At 43.0% G+C, this 24561-nt stretch overlaps 1 protein-coding gene across 6 annotated transcripts; it reads right to left on the bottom strand.

Annotated features, from left to right (window-relative positions):
- Positions 1-970: 970 nt before the first annotated feature.
- On the bottom strand, positions 971-24513 carry LOC110490905 (choline-phosphate cytidylyltransferase B). Of its 6 annotated transcripts, XM_090199248.1 has the most exons (10): positions 21046-21267; positions 12068-12167; positions 7414-7530; positions 7054-7205; positions 6744-6822; positions 5783-5925; positions 4804-4996; positions 4190-4253; positions 3796-4036; positions 971-2978 (listed from the first exon to the last, which is right to left on the bottom strand). In XM_090199248.1, the coding sequence occupies exons 1-10, from the start codon at positions 21133-21135 to the stop codon at positions 2763-2765; spliced, it is 1395 nt and encodes a 464-aa protein (XP_090055374.1). In that variant the 5' UTR covers positions 21136-21267; the 3' UTR covers positions 971-2762. The 6 variants fall into 6 exon arrangements, 4 of the variants coding, with proteins under 4 accessions (XP_090055374.1, XP_036799588.1, XP_036799587.2 ...); XR_016486536.1 differs by lacking the exon at positions 21046-21267 and adding an exon at positions 24301-24488 and having other exon boundaries at positions 3796-4996; XR_016486535.1 differs by lacking the exon at positions 21046-21267 and adding an exon at positions 14617-14945 and having other exon boundaries at positions 3796-4996.
- Between the last annotated feature and the right edge of the window lie 48 nt (positions 24514-24561).

Below are 24561 nucleotides of genomic sequence, written 5' to 3'. Positions count from 1 at the left end.
CAATACCTACTGTAATACCTACTAGAATACCTATTGTAATACCTACTACCATACCCACTGTAATACCTACTAGAATACCTACTGTAATACCTACTACCATACCTACTGTAATACCTACTGTAATACCTACTGTAATACCTACTACAAAACCTACTGTAATACCTACTGTAATACCTACTACCATACCTACTGTAATACCTACTACAAAACCTACTGTAATACCTACTAGAATACCTACTGTAATACCTACTATACCTACTGTAATACCTACTACAATACCTATTGTAATACCTACTACAATACCTATTGTAATACCTATTGTAATACCTACTACAATACCTATTGTAATACCTACTGTAATACCTACTACCATACCTACTGTAATACCTACTACAATACCTATTGTAATACCTACTGTAATACCTACTACCATACCTATTGTAATACCTACTACAATACCTATTGTAATACCTACTGTAATACCTACTACAATACCTATTGTAATACCTACTGTAATACCTACTACCATACCTACTGTAATACCTACTACAAAACCTACTGTAATACCTACTGTAATACCTACTACAATACCTATTGTAATACCTACTGTAATACCTACTACCATACCTACTGTAATACCTACTACAAAACCTACTGTAATACCTACTGTAATACCTACTGTAATACCTATTGTAATACCTACTACAATACCTACTGTAATACCTATTGTAATACCTATTGTAAAACCTACTGTAATACCTATTGTAATACCCACCTTAATACCCACTTTAATACCTACTGCAGTACCTACTGTAAATTATTCAAACCCACAGTAAAAAGAAGAACAACTGAGTGAGTGAGTGAGTGAGTGAGTGAGTGAGTGAGTGAGTGAGTGTGTGTGTGAGTCTGTATCTGCTGAAAAAGAGAGAGAGATTGAGAGGAAACAATCACCAAGCTGCTTCTCTTTCAATGCTTTTCATTTTCTATTTATTTACATATGAAGCCATTATAAAATAAGAACATAACAAACAGAAACAGACATTCCAGCGTTTGTACATACAGTGCAGGGTTACATAGGTTACATACAGGACAAGAACCTCTCTAAGGCGGATCAGGAGTTGTGTGGTAGCAAGTGGTTTCATGTGGCTTTCTGCTGTGGAACAGTTGTGTCATAGCGAGAGACACTGAGTTGAAGAGTTCACAGTTCTGTGTGGTGTTGTGACTAGCTAGGCCAGAGACCATCTGGATTCTACCACAGCAGAGGTGAACAAGCCAATCCACAAATGGCCGGTACTGGTTTTTGTTCCAGCCACCGGATTCTATGGCCACGCCAGGCCTTTGTGGATAACACTGGCCATACTGGGACTATAACTGGGACTTTGTTCTCTGGTCTCTAAGGAAGGTCCCTGAATAAGCTCAGTCCCAATTGTACATTCTAAATGCTACTGAATTGCTAGATCAGTTTCTGTAGCTGTTTACCATAGATGGGCCGGGCAGGCGGCCACATTGGGAAAGGGGGGAGACAAACCTCCCTGACACTGAAGTTCCAAGTGTTCTGTTAATTATGCAATCACCAATCAGGTACTGAGTTCCATGGTGTTACCATTGTTGAGTAATTTAGCAGACGCTCTTATCCAGAGCAATTAGGGTTAAGTACCTAGCTCAAGGGCACGTCAACAGATTTTTCACCTCGTCAGCTCGAGGTTTCACCTAGTGAACTCGAGGATTCGAACCAGCGACATGTCAGTTACAGGCCCCCAACACTCTTAACTGCTAACCTACCTCCCCCCCCCCAATTATTTTTTTTTTTACACATGTAATTTATGCAGTCCCTATGGCAAATTAATGATTCAGTGGGGTGCATTTCAATAGTCTTAAGTAGCCATCTCTCCTCGTCTCCCAGGAAGGATGCAGCTACACTACAACTCCTCTAGAGGGCAGTGTTTCTCTCTGTTAAGTCTCCACTAGGGCACAGTCAGTCAGCAGGCACCATGTTACAGAATGATGCAGGTAGAAACAGAATGCATAGAGCAGACACAGTCTATTATATTATTCTATAAGCATAGACAACTGTGTCTGTTTGTCCATGAAGTCAGTCTCTATCTGGAGAGCTCTGTAACAGTGTAGGCCTGCTCACTGGATGTCACACTGCAAAAAGTCACACTGCAGTCGATCGCTGTACAATATCTCCTATCATGTTCACCCTAGTTGTTCTCACAATGAGATTAAAAAAAAGAAAGGATAGAGAAAAGAAAGGGAGGACATAAAAGGATGGAGTGATATGATCAACAGGCACTATTTTATTTACTGCCTCTGTCAGACCTGAGCAATCGAAAACAGATCAGTCGCATCATCTTCTCTACACTCCCATCTGCTTCATTGCCCAGGCAACAGAGACTGTGATGGCTTCTTTGTGCTGTAGCACTAGACTACATTTCCCATGACCCACCTCTGTCTTGCATATCTACTTCCTGGAAGATACAGTTTCAGCATCCCGTCATTGCTGTCAGTGTGTGGAAGAAGATGATAGAGTGTGTGCGTGTGTGTGTGGGGTGGGGGGGATCTTCAGGTTGGAGTTCTAGAAAGATGTCAGAGTTTCCGATTTGGAATTCCGAGTTAGTTTACTGTTGAAAACGATTTCACCAGTCGGAGCTCGTTTTTTCCCAAGTTCTAAATGGTCTTGACTTGACTAAAGTTGGAAGTCAAAGATTTCCGACTTCCCAGTTGTTTTGAACATGGCATGTGTTCCACAGTCCGGGGCACTACTTGTCGTTCTCATCTTCTTCACTCATGCTACTGAAGGAGGCTGAGGCCTCTTTGGGTGAGGAGGGGGAGGCTGGCCTGGGCCGAGACCAGCAAGAGGGAGGAGATGGGGAACGGGATGGAGACAGTTGCCTGGGTGGACTGTTGCTAGGTGACCCGCGAGGTGACATGGCGTAGGAGATCATCCGACCACTACGCTCACTAAACACCTGTTTCTGTTGGGGGGGGGGGGGGTAGAGGGATGGAGAGAGAGAGAGGGCGAGAGGAGAGTGATGGAAAGAGAGGAAGGGAAGGAGTGAGGGGGGTAGGTTAGAGTGGAGAGAGAATAGGGGGAGGGATAGAGAGTTTAGAGAGGGATGGAGGGAGGGGGGTAGGTTAGAGTAGAGAGAGGATAGGGGGAGGGATAGAGAGTTTAGAGAGGGACGGAGGGAGGGGGAGAGTGGAGAGAGGATAGAGAGGGATGGAGAGTGGAGAGAGGATGGGGGAGGGATAGAGAGTTTAGAGAGGGATGGAGGGAGGGGGGTAGGTTAGAGTGGAGAGAATAGGGGGAGGGATAGAGAGAGTTTAGAGAGGGAGGGGGGTAGGGGAGAGTGGAGAGAGGATAGGGTGGAGGGATATGGAGGGAGGGGGTAGGGGAGAGTGGAGAGAGTATAGGGTGGAGGGATAGAGAGTTTAGAGAGGGATGGAGGTAGGGAGGGGGGTAGGTTAGAGTGGAGATTGGATAGGGTGGAGAGATAGCGAGGATATGGTGGAGGGATGGAGAGAGTTTAGAGAGGGATGGAAGGAGGGGGTAGGTTAGAGTGGAGAGAGGATAGGGTGGAGGGATAGCGAGGATATGGTGGAGGGATGGAAAGAGAGGAAGTCGGAGAGAGACAGAGACCGGTATGTGAGAGTACTTTCACTTCAAAGACTAGTCTAGTTGGAGGTACACAGTTTAGTTCACAGATTAGATTTTTGAACAAGGAAGTGACATGTCAGATGAGTGATTGTAAAATTTGCATGAGCGGAGCATGAGAGACAGGCCTTACTTACCCATGTTCCATCTGGGCCGAACAGTTCCAGGAAGTTACCAATGAACTCCCGTGATTTCTCCTCCCACTTCTGTATGAGGTCATGGCTCTTCTCCTCCACGCGGTAGACAAAGTGTTTACTCTTCTCCTCCACCGTCTTCACCTTCTCCTTCATACGGTCCACCTGGTTCTGAAGGCAGTACTTCTTCTCCTGAGGAAGGTTGGATGGAGGTTGGATGGAGGTTGGAGGGAGAGAGGTTGTAGGGAGAGAGGGAGGTTGGGGAAGGATGGAGGTTGGGAGAAGATGGAGGAATGTTGGAGGGAGCTTGGAGAGAGGTTGGAGGGAGCGAGGTTGGTAGAAGGTTGGAGAGAGGTTGGAGGAAAGTTGAAGGAATGAGAGAGGGAGGCAGGAAGATTGGGGAAATGTTGGAGGGAGGTTGGAAGAAGTTGGAGGGAGGTTGGAGGAAAATTGAAGGGAGGGAGGGAGTTGGAGGGAGCTGAATTCCTTGGTGTTACCATTGTTGAAATGATGTAACATCCATTCATTTATGCAGTCGCTATGGCAACGGGGTGCATTTCAATAGTCTTAAGTAGCCATCTCTCCTCGTCTCCCAGGAAAGATGAAGCTACACTACAACTCCTCTAGAGGGCAGTGTTTCTCTCTGTTAAGTCTCCACTAGGGCACAGTCAGTCAGCAGGCACCATATTACAGAATGATGCAGGTAGAAACAGAATGCATAGGGCAGACACAGTCTATTATATTATTCTATAAGCATAGAGAACTGTGTCTGTTTGTCCATGAAGTCAGTCTCTATCTGGAGAGCTCTGTAACAGTGTAGGCCTGCTCACTGGATGTCACACTGCAAAAAGTCACACTGCAGTCGATCGCTGTACAATATCTCCTATCATGTTCACCCTAGTTGAGATAAACTAAAAGAAAGGATGGAGAAAAGGGAGGACGTAAAATGATGGAGTGATATGATCAACAGGTTGGAGGGAGGTTGGGGGTGAACGGAAGGTTAGAGGAAGGTTGGAGGGAGCTTGAGGGGAGATTTAGAGGAAGGTTGGGCGGAGGGTGGAGGAAGGTTGTAGGACTGTTGGAGGGAGGTTGTAGGAAGGTTGTAGGAAGGTTGGAGAAATGTTGAAGGTAGGTTGGAGGAAGGTTGAAGAAATGTTGCCTCCTTCATACGGTCCACCTGGTTCTGCAGGCGGTACTTCTTCTCCTGAGGAAGGTTAGAGGGAGGTTGAAGAGAGGGAGGTTGAAGAGAGGGAGGTTGAAGAGGGGGAGGTTGAAGGGAGGGAGGTTGAAGAGAGGGAGGTTGAATAGAGAGAGGTTGAATAGAGAGAGGCAGGAGGAATGTTGAAGGGAGTGAGGTTGAAGAGAGGGAGGTTGAAGAGAGGGAGGTTGAATAGAGAGAGGTTGAATAGAGAGAGGCAGGAGGAATGTTGAAGGGAGTGAGGTTGAAGAGAGGGAGGTTGAAGAGAGGGAGGTTGAAGAGAGGGAGGTTGAAGAGAGGGAGGTTGAAGGGAGGGAGGTTGAAGGGAGGGAGGTTGAAGGGAGGGAGGTTGAAGAGAGGGAGGTTGAAGAGAGGGAGGTTGGAGAGAGGGAGGTTGGAGGAAGTTGGAGAGAGGTTGGAGGAATGTTGAAGGGAGGGAGGTTGAAGAGAGGGAGGTTGGAGGAAGTTGGAGAGAGGTTGGAGGAATGTTGAAGGGAGGGAGGTTGGTGGAAGGAGGTTGGAGGGAGGTTGAAGAGAGGGAGGTTGAAGAGAGGGAGGTTGAAGGGAGGGAGGTTGAAGAGAGGGAGGTTGAAGAGAGGGAGGTTGGAGAGAGGGAGGTTGGAGGAAGTTGGAGAGAGGTTGGAGGAATGTTGAAGGGAGGGAGGTTGGAGGGAGGTTGGCTGTACTGTATGTCTGTGTTTTTTGACAGTTATCAGTTATGTTCTGAGTGTACACGGACACACAAAAGCGACAGTTCTGTTAAGGGTAGACAGCACAGACACACACACTTACGTTGATGAAGCTGACGTTGAGCTCTTTAGCGGTGTAGCCTCGCTGTAGGTTGCGTCTAGCGTAGAGGTCGTAGTCTCGTACGATACGAGTGATCAGGTCAGAGGTCGAGATACCCTCCGTCCGCTGGGTCGGCACGAACATGCCTGGAACACACACGTACACACACATATTATAAATAAACACCCACACATTTATAAATATATTATAAACACCCACACATTTATAAATATATTATAAACACCCACACATATTCTAAATATATTAGAAATAAATACCCACACATATTCTAAATATATTATAAACACCCACACATTTATAAATATATCATAAACACCCACACATTTATAAATATATTATAAACACCCACACATGTTCTAAATATATTACAAATAAACACCCACACAGTTGAACATGCACACACACACACACTGATCGTCGAGAATCATCCTTCCCTAATCTGAAAGCCTGCTGAAGTCAATGGCAGAAAGTCTCTAAAAAGTGGTGTAAACCCCATTGTAAATGAGTGACGCTTCGCAACACGTCAAACCAATCAAATGACTTGCTTAGGAGGAGAGTGTTGAAGCCATACAGTCATTTGTTCTAGCAGAGGAGATGTAACGCCTTCAAAGACTACAGCACAATTCTGGCAAAACAGAATTACGTTTTTTTTTTTTTTTTTTTTCTGCAAAATTGCAAACTAGCAAAACGGTACACAACAACTGTTTGCAGTCAGTGAACAGTAACAAACATAACACGCTGCACCCCTCCTACGGGCACGTAGGGGAGCGTTCTTAAAATGTAACATCTAATCAAATTGTCGCTGCTGAAAGCCGGCGGAACATTCTAGACATTTCGGCTAATACAAGAATCTCCAGACGTGTGGATACCTGAAACTGATTCTGAATAGAGCTTTACACACACATACACACACATACACACATACACACACACATACACACACCTGCCTCCTTGATATGTTTGTAGACGTCCTCAGTTCCTGCTGAGGAGTATGGGATATCGTCATGAGCCACAAAATCGATCTGAGAAACAATCAGAACACAAGAAGACAAGAATCACAGAGCAGGAAGACAAGAATCACAGAACAGGAAGACAAGAATCACAAAACAGGAAGACAAGAATCCCAGAGCAGGAAGAAAGCGCATGCAGATAAAGTGAGACCCAGAAAAGAGCCGTGCACGCTAGCACATTACTCTAGATACACAGTCAGAGAACGCTGAATGAACAAGTGTGATGGAAACAGCCAGACACACCTGGTGTTTCTCCAGGAAGTCCTGTGTGAGCGTCCATGGTGCGTCTCGGACCACCTCGTCGACATAGCGACAGTGTCTCAGAGCCTCGTACCTCTCATCCTCCGTCATCACTGTGAAACCCTTGTACTTGTGGGTCAGCTCATCACTGCACACTGACACACACACACACACACACAGTCACAAAGGTAACAGAGAGTATGAATAACATATATGTTTAGCTAAGAGTCATTATATCCACATGTTTATAAATGTATGTCCGTACAAATCGAAATTGCTTCAGTTTTAAGTCTTTTGTAAGGAACATTTGTATGAACAATATTTTCCAGTTTTTCGAAACTACATGTGTGTGTGTGTACATACCTCCCACTATGAGGTATGCATTGGGGAAGAGGTTCTTGGCCTGCATCAGGGCTCTGGCATGGCCGGAGTGGAACAGATCAAATATTCCATCTGCATATACACGCACTGGACGGTCCACTGAAGAGGACACACACAGAGTTTACATCTAGAGGACACACACACAGAGAGTTTACATCTAGAGGACACACACAGAGAGTTTACATCTAGAGGACACACACAGAGAGTTTACATCTAGAGGACACACAGAGAGTTTACATCTAGAGGACACACAGAGAGTTTACATCTAGAGGACACACAGAGAGTTTACATCTAGAGGACACACACAGAGAGTTTACATCTAGAGGACACACAGAGAGTTTACATCTAGAGGACACACACAGAGAGTTTACATCTAGAGGACACACACAGAGAGTTTACATCTAGAGGACACACACAGAGAGTTTACATCTAGAGGACACACAGAGAGTTTACATCTAGAGGACACACACAGAGTTTACATCTAGAGGACACACAGAGAGTTTACATCTAGAGGACACACACAGATGTAACATCTAGAGGACACACACAGAGAGTTTACATCTAGAGGACACACACAGAGAGTTTACATCTAGAGGACACACAGAGAGTTTACATCTAGAGGACACACAGAGAGTTTACATCTAGAGGACACACAGAGAGTTTACATCTAGAGGACACACACAGAGGTAACATCTAGAGGACACACACAGAGTTTACATCTAGAGGACACACACAGATGTAACATCTAGAGGACACACACAGAGTTTACATCTAGAGGACACACACAGATGTAACATCTAGAGGACACACAGAGAGTTTACATCTAGAGGACTCACAGAGTTTACATCTAGAGGACACACACAGATGTAACATCTAGAGGACACACACAGAGTTTACATCTAGAGGACACACACAGATGTAACATCTAGAGGACACACAGAGAGTTTACATCTAGAGGACACACAGAGTTTACATCTAGAGGACACACAGAGAGTTTACATCTAGAGGACACACAGAGAGTTTACATCTAGAGGACACACAGAGTTTACATCTAGAGGACACACAGAGTTTACATCTAGAGGACACACACAGATGTAACATCTAGAGGACACACACAGAGTTTAAATCTAGAGGACACACACAGAGTTTACATCTAGAGGACACACACAGATGTAACATCTAGAGGACACACACAGAGTTTACATCTAGAGGACACACACAGATGTAACATCTAGAGGACACACAGAGAGTTTACATCTAGAGGACTCACAGAGTTTACATCTAGAGGACACACACAGATGTAACATCTAGAGGACACACACAGAGTTTACATCTAGAGGACACACACAGATGTAACATCTAGAGGACACACAGAGAGTTTACATCTAGAGGACACAGAGTTTACATATTGAGGACACACACAGATGTAACATCTAGAGGACACACAGAGAGTTTACATCTAGAGGACACACACAGAGTTTACATCTAGAGGACACACACACAGTTTACATCTAGAGGACACACAGAGAGTTTACATCTAGAGGACACACAGAGAGTTTACATCTAGAGGACACACAGAGAGTTTACATCTAGAGGACACACAGAGTTTACATCTAGAGGACACACAGAGTTTACATCTAGAGGACACACACAGATGTAACATCTAGAGGACACACACAGAGTTTACATCTAGAGGACACACACAGAGTTTACATCTAGAGGACACACACAGAGTTTACATCTAGAGGACACACACAGAGTTTACATCTAGAGGACACACAGAGAGTTTACATCTAGAGGACACACAGAGTTTACATCTAGAGGACACACACAGATGTAACATCTAGAGGACACACACAGATGTAACATCTAGAGGACACACACAGAGAGTTTACATCTAGAGGACACACACAGAGTTTACATCTAGAGGACACAGAGATTACATCTAGAAGACACACAGAGAGTTTACATCTAGAGGACACACACAGAGAGTTTACATCTAGAGGACACACACAGAGTTTACATCTAGAGGACACACACAGAGAGTTTACATCTAGAGGACACACACAGAGAGTTTACATCTAGAGGACACACAGAGAGTTTACATCTAGAAGACACACAGAGAGTTTACATCTAGAGGACACAGAGAGAGTTTACATCTAGAGGACACACAGAGAGTTTACATCTAGAGGACACAGAGAGAGTTTACATCTAGAGGACACACAGAGAGTTTACATCTAGAGGACACACAGAGAGTTTACATCTAGAGGACACACAGAGTTTACATCTAGAGGACACACACAGAGTTTACATCTAGAGGACACACAGAGAGTTTACATCTAGAGGACACACAGAGAGTTTACATCTAGAGGACACACAGAGAGTTTACATCTAGAGGAAACACAGAGTTTACATCTAGAGGACACACAGAGAGTTTACATCTAGAGGACACACAGAGAGTTTACATCTAGAAGACACACAGAGAGTTTACATATAGAGGACACAGAGAGAGTTTACATCTAGAGGACACACACAGAGTTTACATCTAGAGGACACACAGAGAGTTTACATCTAGAGGACACACAGAGAGTTTACATCTAGAGGACACACAGAGTTTACATCTAGAGGACACACACAGAGTTTACATCTAGAGGACACACAGAGAGTTTACATCTAGAGGACACACAGAGAGTTTACATCTAGAAGACACACAGAGAGTTTACATCTAGAGGACACACACAGATGTAACATCTAGAGGACACACACAGAGAGTTTACATCTAGAGGACACACACAGAGTTTACATCTAGAGGACACACACAGAGAGTTTACATCTAGAGGACACACACAGAGAGTTTACATCTAGAGGACACACAGAGAGTTTACATCTAGAAGACACACAGAGAGTTTGCATCTAGAGGACACAGAGAGAGTTTACATCTAGAGGACACACAGAGAGTTTACATCTAGAGGACACAGAGAGAGTTTACATCTAAAGGACACACACAGAGTTTACATCTAGAGGACACACAGAGAGTTTACATCTAGAGGACACACAGAGAGTTTACATCTAGAGGACACACAGAGTTTACATCTAGAGGACACACACAGAGTTTACATCTAGAGGACACACAGAGTTTACATCTAGAGGACACACAGAGAGTTTACATCTAGAGGACACACAGAGAGTTTACATCTAGAGGAAACACAGAGTTTACATCTAGAGGACACACAGAGAGTTTACATCTAGAGGACACACAGAGAGTTTACATCTAGAAGACACACAGAGAGTTTACATCTAGAGGACACAGAGAGAGTTTACATCTAGAGGACACACACAGAGTTTACATCTAGAGGACACACAGAGAGTTTACATCTAGAGGACACACAGAGAGTTTACATCTAGAGGACACACAGAGTTTACATCTAGAGGACACACACAGAGTTTACATCTAGAGGACACACAGAGAGTTTACATCTAGAGGACACACAGAGAGTTTACATCTAGAGGACACACAGAGTTTACATCTAGAGGACACACACACAGAGTTTACATCTAGAGGACACACAGAGTTTACATCTAGAGGACACACAGAGTTTACATCTAGAGAACACACACATAGTTTACATCTAGAGGACACACAGAGAGTTTACATCTAGAGGACACACACACAGAGAGTTTACATCTAGAGGACACACAGAGAGTTTATATCTAGAGGACACACAGAGAGTTTACATCTAGAGGACACACAGAGAGTTTACATCTAGAGGACACACAGAGAGTTTACATCTAGAGGACACACAGAGAGTTTACATCTAGAGGACACACACAGATGTAACATCTAGAGGACACACACAGAGTTTACATCTAGAGGACACACAGATGTAACATCTAGAGGACACACACAGAGTGTACATCTAGAGGACACACAGAGAGTTTACATCTAGAGGACGGACACACAGAGAGTTTACATCTAGAGGACACACAGAGAGTTTACATCTAGAGGACACACAGAGAGTTTACATCTAGAGGACACACACAGAGAGTTTACATCTAGAGGACACACACAGAGAGTTTACATCTAGAGGACACACAGAGAGTTTACATCTAGAGGACACACAGAGAGTTTACATCTAGAGGACACACACAGAGTTTACATCTAGAGGACACACAGAGAGTTTACATCTAGAGGACACACAGAGAGTTTACATCTAGAGGACACACAGAGAGTTTACATCTAGAGGACACACACAGAGAGTTTATATCTAGAGGACACACACAGAGAGTTTACATCTAGAGGACACACAGAGAGTTTACATCTAGAGGACACACACAGAGTTTACATCTAGAGGACACACAGAGAGTTTACATCTAGAGGACACACAGAGAGTTTACATCTAGAGGACACACAGAGTTTACATCTAGAGGACACACACAGAGTTTACATCTAACACATATATACCACTATCATAGAGGAGAAGAGGAGTAGGAGAAAGTGAGGAGGATGTGGAAAAGAAGAACGGATGGTTATGAGTGAAAATACTGAGGATGGGAAGAGGAGAGGAGGAAGAATGAGGATAAGAGGAGGAACAGTGATAAACTAGTAATGGAGCTTGGACCAGAAGAGGAGGTATACTTGGGGTGCCTCTGCGGGCCTGGGCGATGGAGAGTTTCTCATGGGGGGCGCGGCACTCACAGCTGGTGTCCTTGGCAAAGATAGCAGGCTCTGTCAGCATCTGAGAGAGAGAGAGAGACCCATACAACCTAGATTTATGTTTGTTTATTTTCCCTGTTGTACCTGAACTCTTTGTACATGATTACAACACTGTATATAGACATATGACATTTGAAATGTCTTTATTCTTTTGAAACTTTTGTGAGTGTAATGTTAACTGTTGTGAGTGTAATGTTAACTGTAACATTAACTGTAATGGTAACTGTTGTGAGTGTAATGTTAACTGTTGTGAGTGTAATGTTAACTGTAACATTAACTGTAATGGTAACTGTTGTGAGTGTAATGTTAACTGTTGTGAGTGTAATGTTAACTGTAACATTAACTGTAATGGTAACTGTTGTGAGTGTAATGTTAACTGTTGTGAGTGTAATGTTAACTGTAACATTAACTGTAATGGTAACTGTTGTGAGTGTAATGTTAACTGTTGTGAGTGTAATGTTAACAGTAACATTAACTGTAATGGTAACTGTTGTGAGTGTAATGTTAACTGTTGTGAGTGTAATGTTAACTGTAACATTAACTGTAATGTTAACTGTTGTGAGTGTAATGTTAACTGTAACATTAACTGTAATGTTAACTGTTGTGAGTGTAATGTTAACTGTAACATTAACTGTAATGGTAACTGTTGTGAGTGTAATGTTAACTGTAACATTAACTGTAATGGTAACTGTTGTGAGTGTAATGTTAACTGTTGTGAGTGTAATGTTAACTGTAACATTAACTGTAATGTTAACTGTTGTGAGTGTAATGTTAACTGTTGTGAGTGTAATGTTAACTGTAACATTAACTGTAATGTTAACTGTTGTGAGTGTAATGTTAACTGTAACATTAACTGTAATGTTAACTGTTGTGAGTGTAATGTTAACTGTAACATTAACTGTAATGTTAACTGTTGTGAGTGTAATGTTAACTGTAACATTAACTGTAATGTTAACTGTTGTGAGTGTAATGTTAACTGTTATTTTGTTATTGTTTATTTCACTTTTGTTTATCTATTCCACTTGCTTAGGCTTATTGATATGTTTCCCATGTCAATAAAGCCAATTGAATTGTACTGAATTGATTTAACAGAGGAAGAGATTTAACTGTTAGACACTTTATTGGTTCAGTGTTACAGCGTTAACATCAGCATATTAAAACAGCACATCAAATTCACATCTACAAAACCATTTTGCTCTTCACAACAAACCACAAATGGTATGGATTTACAGAGGAACAACGTGATAGATGAAGAGAGTGGCAAAGAGAGAGCAGCAAAGAAGTGAGAGGAAAGATTCACCTGAAAAGCAAAAGAGGCAGAAAGAATCCAATTTCATTTGAGAGGGGGACGGAGAGAGGAGTGGGAGACACAGAGAAAGTGAGAGATGGAGGAGATTTAAAAAAAAAAGTTGTCCCCTTCTTGATTGCCATCCCCTCTCTCTGGCTTAGTAATGTCCATTATGTTATTGATCAGGTCTAATATCTATTCTCTATCACAACTATCAATTACATGGTGATGGGACAAGCAGCACTCACTGGTATTTACTTCTGGCTAAAATGGAACTCCATCTCTCTCTCTCTCTCTCTCAATTCAATTCAATTCAAAGGGCTTTATTGGCATGAGAAACATATGTTTATATTGTTGACATCTCTCCGGCTCTCATTCTCTAGAGCGGGAGAGAAAGAGAAAATCTAACATGAATGACTTCCCCAGTGACATCCCCAATGACATCATAGATATACTCCCATAACACAAGATATATGAAGGTAATTCCACCTCTACGTATTCCATCTGGATAAGGGATAGAACAAAGAGGAGGTAGAGAGAGCTCCCGTCCCCATGGCAACAGATGGAGAGAACGGAACAGTGAGGAGGACGCACTGAGGTAACTCTTCTCCCACAATCCACTGCAAGGTGAAATCGGGGAGGAGCCCAGAGCGGACAAAGGGCAGGCGGATGCCTCGGTCGATCGGCCAATCAGAGTGACCGCAGCGAGCATGCTTACTACACCCTTACACTGGCAAAAGCAGAGAACGTCTAGAGTGAGAAGGGTTAACTAAGAAAACAACAACGCTGGGATGGAGTAAAGAAAGAGAGAGACAGAGGGAGAGGGGTGAGATGATGAAGAGCAGGAGAGAGTCACAAAGAATAAAAGGGAGAGATGCAAACAGACGAGAGAAAGAGAGCGAGAGAGCGAGAGAGAGAGAGACTGAATGGGGCTGGCATCGCCCCTGTTTTCTTGAGCTTTTGTGTCCATGTCAGGAGATCTATGCTAGACTGCTTATACAGACGTACCCCTGCCAATACTGGGAAACACACCCAACCCCCCACCCTCCCCCAACACACAGAAACACACAGTCCACTCAGCATTCAGAACATCCCCCAAAGACACACACAGACAGTGGATCTGTTTCAAAACAACAAGGAGACGAGCTAGCCCCCCTCCCCTCCACACACACACAGACCCTACCGTGACCAGCTGGGGGCAGGTGTGCTCGAGCTCCTCCATGTTTCCCCTAAAGGCTCATGGGATACAGCGGCTGCACCCCCTGTCTGTGACTCAGCATCAGAGAGATGATGCCTCTCTCTATTTCTCTGTCTCTCACCCAATCTCTCTCTATTTCTCTCTACCTCCCTCTCTCTCTTCCTCTCTCGGCCTCTTTCCCCTCTCTTCACTTCCCCCTGTATCCCCGCCCACTCTGCCCTACTCTCTCTCCTCTCTCCCTCCCTATACTCCACCTCTTCCCTCCCTCTCTCCTCCCTTTCCTCCTCCCTTTGGCAGAGTGATCCCTCGCTCACAGACCAGCAGCCAAGCGTCTCCAAACTCTTGCCATGGCGATGACAAAGGGGAGAGAGAGAACTCCAATCAGTGCACAGCTCCCACCGTCTCATTTGCATGGGTGATACGGATTGGCTGAGCTGGCTAGGACCATCAGTGAAGGATGGCAGTGAGTATTAGTGTCTAGGAGGCTATATGTCAATAGTCTACAGTAGCTCCTCTCCTCTCCTCTCTTCTCCTCTCCTCTCCTCTCCTCTCCTCTCCTCTCCTCTCCTCTCCTCTCCTCTCCTCTCCTCTCCTCTCCTCTCCTCTCCTCTCCTCTCCTCCCCTCCCCTCCCCTCCCCTCCTCTCAAAACACACTATAGGTGAAAGTAATCATGGCACATACATGCACACTAAGGAGGTTGCTTTCATATACCCAGTTCTTTCACATCAGTGCAAATGAAGGAAGCCCTCTTTAGAGTAGACTATTGAGACACCACTATGTGTTCAAAGGTTGGAATGGTTCCTCCCTGTGCTGTGTCCCAACAGTCTTAATCAGCTCCAGTTTCTTGTCACATTTCCTCCTTGACCACATCAGGATAGGTGAAAGCAGGAGGCTGTTATAGTAGTAGACACCTATCCTGTGCTTTTGGGATCAGGTGTTATGAGAGAAAACAAGGGGTTGGGGGGAGGAGAGGAGACCGTTTAAGAATATACGGGAACAGTATACTGTTTCCTACTGATTTGCAATGATATACAGTACAGAGAAGGAACCTAGAGAGAGCTTTAACCTTATTCTATTCCTATGAACCAGCAGGAACATGGAAGTGAATCTTTCTGATCTTTACATTTCTCTCCCCTCTCTCAATCTTTACATTTCTCTCCCCTCTCTCAATCTTTACATTTCTCTCCCCTCTCTCAATCTTTACATTTCTCTCCCCTTTCTCAATCTTTACATTTCTTTTCCCTCTCTCAATCTTTCAATCTTTACTTCTCTCTCCAGTGCATTCAGAAAGTATTCAGACCATATTATCCTCGTTTTGTTACATTACAGCCTTAGTCTAAAGTGGATAACATTGTTTCCCCCCCTCAACAATCTACACACAATGCCCCATAATGACAATGCAAAAACAGGTTTTTAGAATTTTTAGCAAATGTATTAAAAATAAAGAACTGAAATATCACATTTACATAAGTATTCAGACCCTTTACTTTGTTGAAGCACCTTCGGCAGTGAGTAGAGCCTTGAGTCTTCTTGGTTATGACGCTACATGCTTGGCAAACCTGTATTTGGGTAGTTTATCCCATTCTTCTCTGTAGATCCTCTCAAACTCTATCAGGTTGGATGGAGAGCGTTGCTGCACAGTTATTTTCAGGTCTCTTCAGAGATGTTTGATCAGGTTCAAGTCCAGGCTCTGGCTGGGCAACTCAAGGACATTCAGAGACGTGTCCTGAAGCCACTCCTGCATTGTCTTGACTGTGTGCTCAGGAATGTTGTCGTGTTGGAAGGTGAACCTTCGGCACAGTCTGAGGTCCTGAGTGCTCTGGAGCAGGTTTTCATCAAGGATCTCTCTGCACTTTTCTCCGTTGATCTTTCCCTCAATCCTGACGAGTCTCCCAGTCCCTGAGGCTGAAAATCATCCCCACAGCAATGTGCTGCCACCACCATTCTTCACCGTAGGGATGGTGCCAGGTTTCCTCCAGACTTGACGCTTGACATTCAGGCCAAAGAGTTCAATCTTGGTTTCATAAGAAAAGATCATATTGTTTTTTGTGGTCTGACAGTCCTTTAGGTGCTTTTGGAAAACTCCAAGTGAGATGTCATGTGCCTTTTACTGAGGAGTGGCTTCCGTCTTGCGACGCTACCACAAAGGCCTGATTGGTAGAGTGCTGCAGAGATGGCTGTCCTTCTGTAAGGTTCTCCCATCTCCACAGAGAAACTCTGGAGCTCTGTCAGGTTCTTGGTCACCTCTATGACCAAGGCCCTTCTCCCCTGATTGCTCAGTTTGGCCAGGCGGCCAGCTCTAGGAAGAGTCTTGGTGGTTCCAAACTTCCTCCATTTAAGAATGATGTAGGCCACTGTGTTCTTGGGGACCATCAATGCTGCAGAATTGTTTTGGTACCCTTCCCCAGGTCTGTGCCTCAACACAATCCTGTCTCAGAGCTCTACGGACAATTCTTGGCTTAGTTTTTGCTCTGACATGCATTGTCAACTGTGGGACCTTATATAGACAGGTGTGCGCCTTTCCAAATCATGTCCAATCAATTGAATTTACCACAGGTGGACTCCAGTCAAGTTGTAAAAACATCTCAAGGATGATCAATGGAAACACGATTCACCTGAGCTCAATTTCGAGTCTCATAGCAAAGGGTCTGGATACTTATGTAAATAAGGTATTTCTGTTTTTTATTTTTAATACATTTGCAAAAATGTCTAAAAACCTGTTTTTCGCTTTGTCATTATGGGGTAGTGTGTGTAGATTGTTGAGGATTTATTTTATTTAATCCATTTTAGAATAAGGCTGTAATGTAACAAAATGTGGGGGAAGGGGTCTGAATACTTTCCGAATGCCCTGTATATTTACATTTATCCCCTTCGTTACTTCTCTCTCCATCTTTACCTCTCTTTCCATCTTTCTATATTTACTTTTCTCTCCATCTTTACTTCTCTCCTCTCTTTCCATCTTTACTTCTCTCCTCTCTTTCCATCTTTCTATATTTACTTATCTCTCCATCTTTACCTCTCTCTCCATCTTTACTTCTCTCCTCTCTTTCCATCTTTCTATATTTACTTTTCTCTCCATCTTTACTTCTCTCCTCTCTTTCCATCTTTCTATATTTACTTCTCTCCATCTTTACTTCTCTCCTCTCTTTCCATCTTTACTTCTCTCCTCTCTTTCCATCTTTCTATATTTACTTATCTCTCCATCTTTACTTCTCTCCTCTCTTTCCATCTTTCTATATTTACTTCTCTCCATCTTTACCTCTCTCTCCATCTTTACTTCTCTCCTCTCTTTCCATCTTTCTATATTTACTTCTCTCCATCTTTACTTCTCTCCTCTCTTTCCATCTTTCTATATTTACCTCTCTCTCCATCTTTACTTCTCTCTCCATCTTTACTTCTCTCCTATCTTTCCATCTTTACCTCTCTCTCCATCTTTACTTCTCTCTCCATCTACTTCTCTCCTCTCTTTCCATCTTTACTTCTCTCCTCTCTTTCCATCTTTCTATATTTACTTATCTCTCCATCTTTACTTCTCTCCTCTCTTTCCATCTTTCTATATTTACTTCTCTCCATCTTTACTTCTCTCCTCTCTTTCCATCTTTACTTCTCTCCTCTCTTTCCATCTTTCTATATTTACTTCTCTCCATCTTTACTTCTCTCCTCTCTTTCCATCTTTCTATATTTACTTCTCTCCATCTTTACCTCTCTCTCCATCTTTACTTCTCTCCTCTCTTTCCATCTTTCTATATTTACTTCTCTCCATCTTTACTTCTCTCCTCTCTTTCCATCTTTCTATATTTACCTCTCTCTCCATCTTTACTTCTCTCTCCATCTTTACTTCTCTCCTATCTTTCCATCTTTACCTCTCTCTCCATCTTTACTTCTCTCTCCATCTACTTCTCTCCTCTCTTTCCATCTTTCTATATTTACCTCTCTCTCCATCTTTACTTCTCTCTCCATCTTTACTTCTCTCTTCATCTTTACTTCTCTCCTCTCTTTCCATCTTTCTATATTTACCTCTCCATCTTTACTTCTCTCCTCTCTTTCCATCGTTCTATATTTACCTCTCTCTCCATCTTTACTTCTCTCTCCATCTTTACTTCTCTCTTCATCTTTACTTCTCTCCTCTCTTTCCATCTTTCTATATTTACTTCTCTATCCATCTTTACTTCTCTCCTCTCTTTCCATCTTTACTTCTCTCCTCTCTTTCCATCTTTCTATATTTACCTCTCTCTCCATCTTTACCTCTCTCTCCATCTTTACTTCTCTCTCCTCTTTCCATCTTTACTTCTCTCCTCTCTTTCCATCTTTACCTCTCTCTCCATCTTTACTTCTCTCCTCTCTTTCAATCTTTCTATATTTACTTCTCTCTCCATCTTTACTTCTCTCCTCTCTTTCCATCTTTACTTCTCTCTTCTCTTTCCATCTTTACTTCTCTCCTCTCTTTCCATCTTTCTATATTTACCTCTATCCATCTTTACCTCTCTCTCCATCTTTACTTATCTCTCCTCTTTCCATCTCTCCTCTCTTTCCATCTTTACCTCTCTCTCCATCTTTACTTCTCTCTCCATCTTTACTTCTCTCTCCTCTTTCCATCTTTACTTCTCTCCTCTCTTTCCATCTTTACCTCTCTCTCCATCTTTAATTCTCTCCTCTCTTTCCATCTTTCTATATTTACTTCTCTCCATCTTTACTTCTCTCCTCTCTTTCCATCTTTACTTCTCTCCTCTCTTTCCATCTTTCTATATTTACTTCTCTCCATCTTTACTTCTCTCCTCTCTTTCCATCTTTCTATATTTACTTCTCTCCATCTTTACCTCTCTCTCCATCTTTACTTCTCTCCTCTCTTTCCATCTTTCTATATTTACTTCTCTCCATCTTTACTTCTCTCCTCTCTTTCCATCTTTCTATATTTACCTCTCTCTCCATCTTTACTTCTCTCTCCATCTTTACTTCTCTCCTATCTTTCCATCTTTACCTCTCTCTCCATCTTTACTTCTCTCTCCATCTACTTCTCTCCTCTCTTTCCATCTTTCTATATTTACCTCTCTCTCCATCTTTACTTCTCTCTCCATCTTTACTTCTCTCTTCATCTTTACTTCTCTCCTCTCTTTCCATCTTTCTATATTTACCTCTCCATCTTTACTTCTCTCCTCTCTTTCCATCGTTCTATATTTACCTCTCTCTCCATCTTTACTTCTCTCTCCATCTTTACTTCTCTCTTCATCTTTACTTCTCTCCTCTCTTTCCATCTTTCTATATTTACTTCTCTATCCATCTTTACTTCTCTCCTCTCTTTCCATCTTTACTTCTCTCCTCTCTTTCCATCTTTCTATATTTACCTCTCTCTCCATCTTTACCTCTCTCTCCATCTTTACTTCTCTCTCCTCTTTCCATCTTTACTTCTCTCCTCTCTTTCCATCTTTACCTCTCTCTCCATCTTTACTTCTCTCCTCTCTTTCAATCTTTCTATATTTACTTCTCTCTCCATCTTTACTTCTCTCCTCTCTTTCCATCTTTACTTCTCTCTTCTCTTTCCATCTTTACTTCTCTCCTCTCTTTCCATCTTTCTATATTTACCTCTATCCATCTTTACCTCTCTCTCCATCTTTACTTATCTCTCCTCTTTCCATCTCTCCTCTCTTTCCATCTTTACCTCTCTCTCCATCTTTACTTCTCTCTCCATCTTTACTTCTCTCTCCTCTTTCCATCTTTACTTCTCTCCTCTCTTTCCATCTTTACCTCTCTCTCCATCTTTAATTCTCTCCTCTCTTTCCATCTTTCTATATTTACTTCTCTATCCATCTTTACTTCTCTCTTCTCTTTCCATCTTTACTTCTCTCCTCTCTTTCCATCTTTCTAGATTTACCTCTCTCTCCATCTTTACTTCTCTCTCCTCTTTCCACCTTTACTTCTCTCTCCCCTGGACCATTCTCTCGCTTCATTTTTTGTATCGATTTTAACCACTTTATATAAGATTCTCTCTGACTCTACATCTGTCTTTCTTTAAATACCTCTACAAGAACATAAAGGACACTGTTGCATAGTCAGAGTCAGAGACTACAGTCAGAGACTACAGCCACAGTGTGGGTATAGTCAGAGACAACAGCCACAGCCACTACCTTTCTACAGCCAGAGACTACAGCCACTACCTTACTACAGTCAGAGACTACAGCCACTAACTTACTACAGCCAGAGACTACAGCCACAAAAGTAATCTGGGAAAAAGTAGGCCTACTTGATAGGTCTACTTCATGTTTTACATGACTGACATCTAAAGGCTTGAACCAGCAACCACAATTAAAGGATAGCCCAATTCCACTGTGTCCTGTGCCATAAAGGTCCAGATATCTTGGCTGAGGCATAGTACAGGTAGAGGTTACAAGTATACTATTGTTGGTTGGCTGACTTACGGTGCCTGCTCCTCTCCTGCGTCCGGACGCACAGGGTGCACCAGAAGCACCTGCGTAATCTTGCGTTCCATTGCTTGTCCGCCCCACCATGATTAGAGACGCGTATTTGTCCGTCAAACGTTGACTGTATAAAAAACGGTCCTGGCTTTTCCCTTCCCTCGTTCCAACCGTCACCAACAGGCACCGAGGCACGGGCACTCAGACACTCTGCGCGCGAGTGTAGCCGAGTGAGGCGTGCACGTTCGTTTTTAAAAACCGCCGGCCTGTGTCGGACATGCATGAGCAAACACACATGCGTGACCGGCCACACCGGGGGACAGCGGGCACATGGTTCACCAACTACAGGCATGTCCAATTAGTGGATCTTGTTCTGTGGCCAAGTGGGTTAAATTAACGAGTAGATAACTATGTGTCCAGGTTACTAAAGTTGTGGCCACACATGGTATCTTGAGACAAAATTAGCATTCCCTGAATATCTTTAAAACAAATAAGCTCACGCCCTAAATATCCAGACACGTCACACATCGGCTCTCTGATCATACGTTGCCTCTCAGTCTAGGCTACATGAACCTAGTTCAATAATTCATTGCGTAACACTGAAGGCACAACACTGTGTACATAAAGTTGATGTTTTATAGCAGATAGTGTGCTATCGGCAGTGGTGGAAAAAGTACCCAATTGTCATACTTGAGTTAAAGTAAATATACCTTCATAGAGGATTACTCAAGTAAAAGTGAAAGTCACCCAGTAAAATACTACTTGAGTAAAAGTCTAAAATGATTTGGTTTTAAATATACTTAAGTTTCAAAAGTAAATGTAATTGCTCAAATATACTTAAGCAATAAGGCTTCGAGGGGGTGTGGTATATGGCCAATATACCATGGCCAAGGGCTGTCCTAAAGTACAACGCAATGCGGAGTGCCTGGATACAGCCCGTAGCAATGGTATATTGGCCATATACCGTAAACCCGCGAGGTGCCTTATTGTTATTATGAAAAGGTTACTAACATAATAAGAGCAGTAAAAATACTGGTTTTGTCATACTGTGGTATATGGTCTGATATACCACAGTTTTTAACCAATCAGCATTCATGGCTCAAACCACCCAATTTATAATTAAGTACAAATGTTAAATGATATATTATTTAAAATTCCTTATATTAAGCAAATCAGACGGCACCATTTTATTTAAATTTTAGTTTTGGATGGCCAGGGGCACACTCCAACACTCAGACATAATTGTTTAGTGAGTCTGCCAGACCAGAGGCAGTAGGGATGACCAGGGATGTTCTCTGTTTAGTGAGTCCTCCAGATCAGAGGCAGTAGGGATGACCAGGGATGTTCTCTGTTTAGTGAGTCCTCCAGATCAGAGGTAGTAGGGATGACCAGGGATGTTCTCTGTTTAGTGAGTCCTCCAGATCAGAGGTAGTAGGGATGACCAGGGATGTTCTGTGTTTAGTGAGTCCTCCAGACCCGAGGCAGTAGGGATGACCAGGGATGTTCTCTGTTTAGTGAGTCCACCAGATCAGAGGCAGTAGGGATGACCAGGGATGTTCTCTGTTTAGTGAGTCCTCCAGATCAGAGGCAGTAGTGATGACCAGGGATGTTCTCTGTTTAGTGAGTCCTCCAGATCAGAGGCAGTAGGGATGACCAGGGATGTTCTCTGTTTAGTGAGTCCTCCAGATCAGAGGCAGTAGGGATGACCAGGGATGTTCTCTGTTTAGTGAGTCCTCCAGATCAGAGGCAGTAGGGATGACCAGGGATGTTCTGTGTTTAGTGAGTCCTCCAGACCCGAGGCAGTAGGGATGACCAGGGATGTTCTCTGTTTAGTGAGTCCTCCAGATCAGAGGCAGTAGGGATGACCAGGGATGTTCTCTGTTTAGTGAGTCCACCAGATCAGAGGTAGTAGGGATGACCAGGGATGTTCTCTGTTTAGTGAGTCCTCCAGATCAGAGGCAGTAGTGATGACCAGGGATGTTCTCTGTTTAGTGAGTCCTCCAGATCAGAGGCAGTAGGGATGACCAGGGATGTCGTCTTAATAGGTGGTGAATTGGTAATTTTCCTGTCATTCTAAGCATTCAAAATGTAACAAGTACTTTTGGGTGTCAGGCAAAATGTATGGAGTAAAAAGTACATTATTTTCATTAGGAATGTAGTGAAGTAAAAGTAAAAGTTGTCAAAAATATAAATAGTAAAGTAAAATACAGATACTCCAAAAAACTACTTAAGTAGTACTTTAAAGTATTTTTTACTCAAGTACTTTACACCACTGGCTATAGGGTATTATTTTCTAAAGCTCAGATGACTCTGTTTTACAGAATATGCCTAGGCCTATCACACGTTGACAACGTTGTCTGTGTTAATTCCTTCAATAATCCAAAAACAAGAACAAAGCTGAATAGTAGAGACCTGCACTTGCATGGGCTACAATGGATCTTTTGTAGGACTGATGTTTGAACGCATTGTAGAACCACCGTGCCAATATGCGTCTGCGTGGCCCACATGCCCGAGCGCGCTTTCATCCTCCAAATCTGGGACAGGGGATTCTTTTGTGCGCGCACAGAGTCCCGCCAGGGTCACCATGGAAACAAGCTTCATTGCGATAAAAAGGCGACACTTTCTGCTGTCAAAGCATCTGTAAATAGTCCTTGCCTCTCTTCAGAGAAATGTTCCTTCCCTCACTTGTCAAAAGAGAGGTGGGAGATACGGGTCATGGACGAAGGTTGGACTGTGTGTGTGAGAATGAGTGATATATATATATAGAGAGACAAAGAGAGAGAGACAACACTGTATATATACATAATATTACATTTGTAATGTCTTTATAATTTTGAAACTTCTGTATGTGTAATGTTTACTCTTAATTTTTACTGTTTATTTCACATTTGTATATTATCTACCTCACTTGCTTTGGCAACGTTAACATATGTTTCCCAAGCCAATAAAGCCCCTTGAATTTAATTGAGAGAGAGAGAGAGAGAGAGAGAGAGAGAGAGAGAGAGAGAGAGAGAGAGAGAGAGAGAGAGAGAGAGAGAGAGAGAGAGAGAGAGAGAGAGAGAGAGAGAGAGAGAGAGAGAGAGAGAGAGAGAGAGAGAGAGAGAGAGAGAGAGAGAGAGAGAGAGAGAGAGAGAGAGAGAGAGAGAGAGAGAGAGAGAGAGAGAGAGAGAGGATGGTGTGTGTATTGGCATCATGTGGCTGAGAGCACGAGTGTTCTTGATGATGAAACAAGCAAGCAATAAACAAACTTTAACTCACCATCACCAACATTCCTCACAGTCCAGACCCCAGACTAATAAAGTGAGGAATACATCAAGGTTATCCAGGTTGTAACCTACAGTGTTGGCCTACTGTACTAGCCTACATCGACGATGAAACAACATTGCCATCAAGCGGACATTGGACCACACACATTGTTATACCAAGCGCCAAGCCAAAGATTATGTATTGAAAAGAGACCGCTCAAACAATGGAAATACATGTCCTCAAAGATGGAAGCCAGACGGGAGAGGGGAGACA

This window comes from Oncorhynchus mykiss, chromosome 15 (assembly GCF_057628025.1).
Source record: "Oncorhynchus mykiss isolate SJ-2025 chromosome 15, ASM5762802v1, whole genome shotgun sequence".
NCBI lineage: Eukaryota > Metazoa > Chordata > Actinopteri > Salmoniformes > Salmonidae > Oncorhynchus > Oncorhynchus mykiss.
Note: the sequence above shows the minus strand (reverse complement) of the source record. Positions and strands in the feature narration are given on the sequence as shown.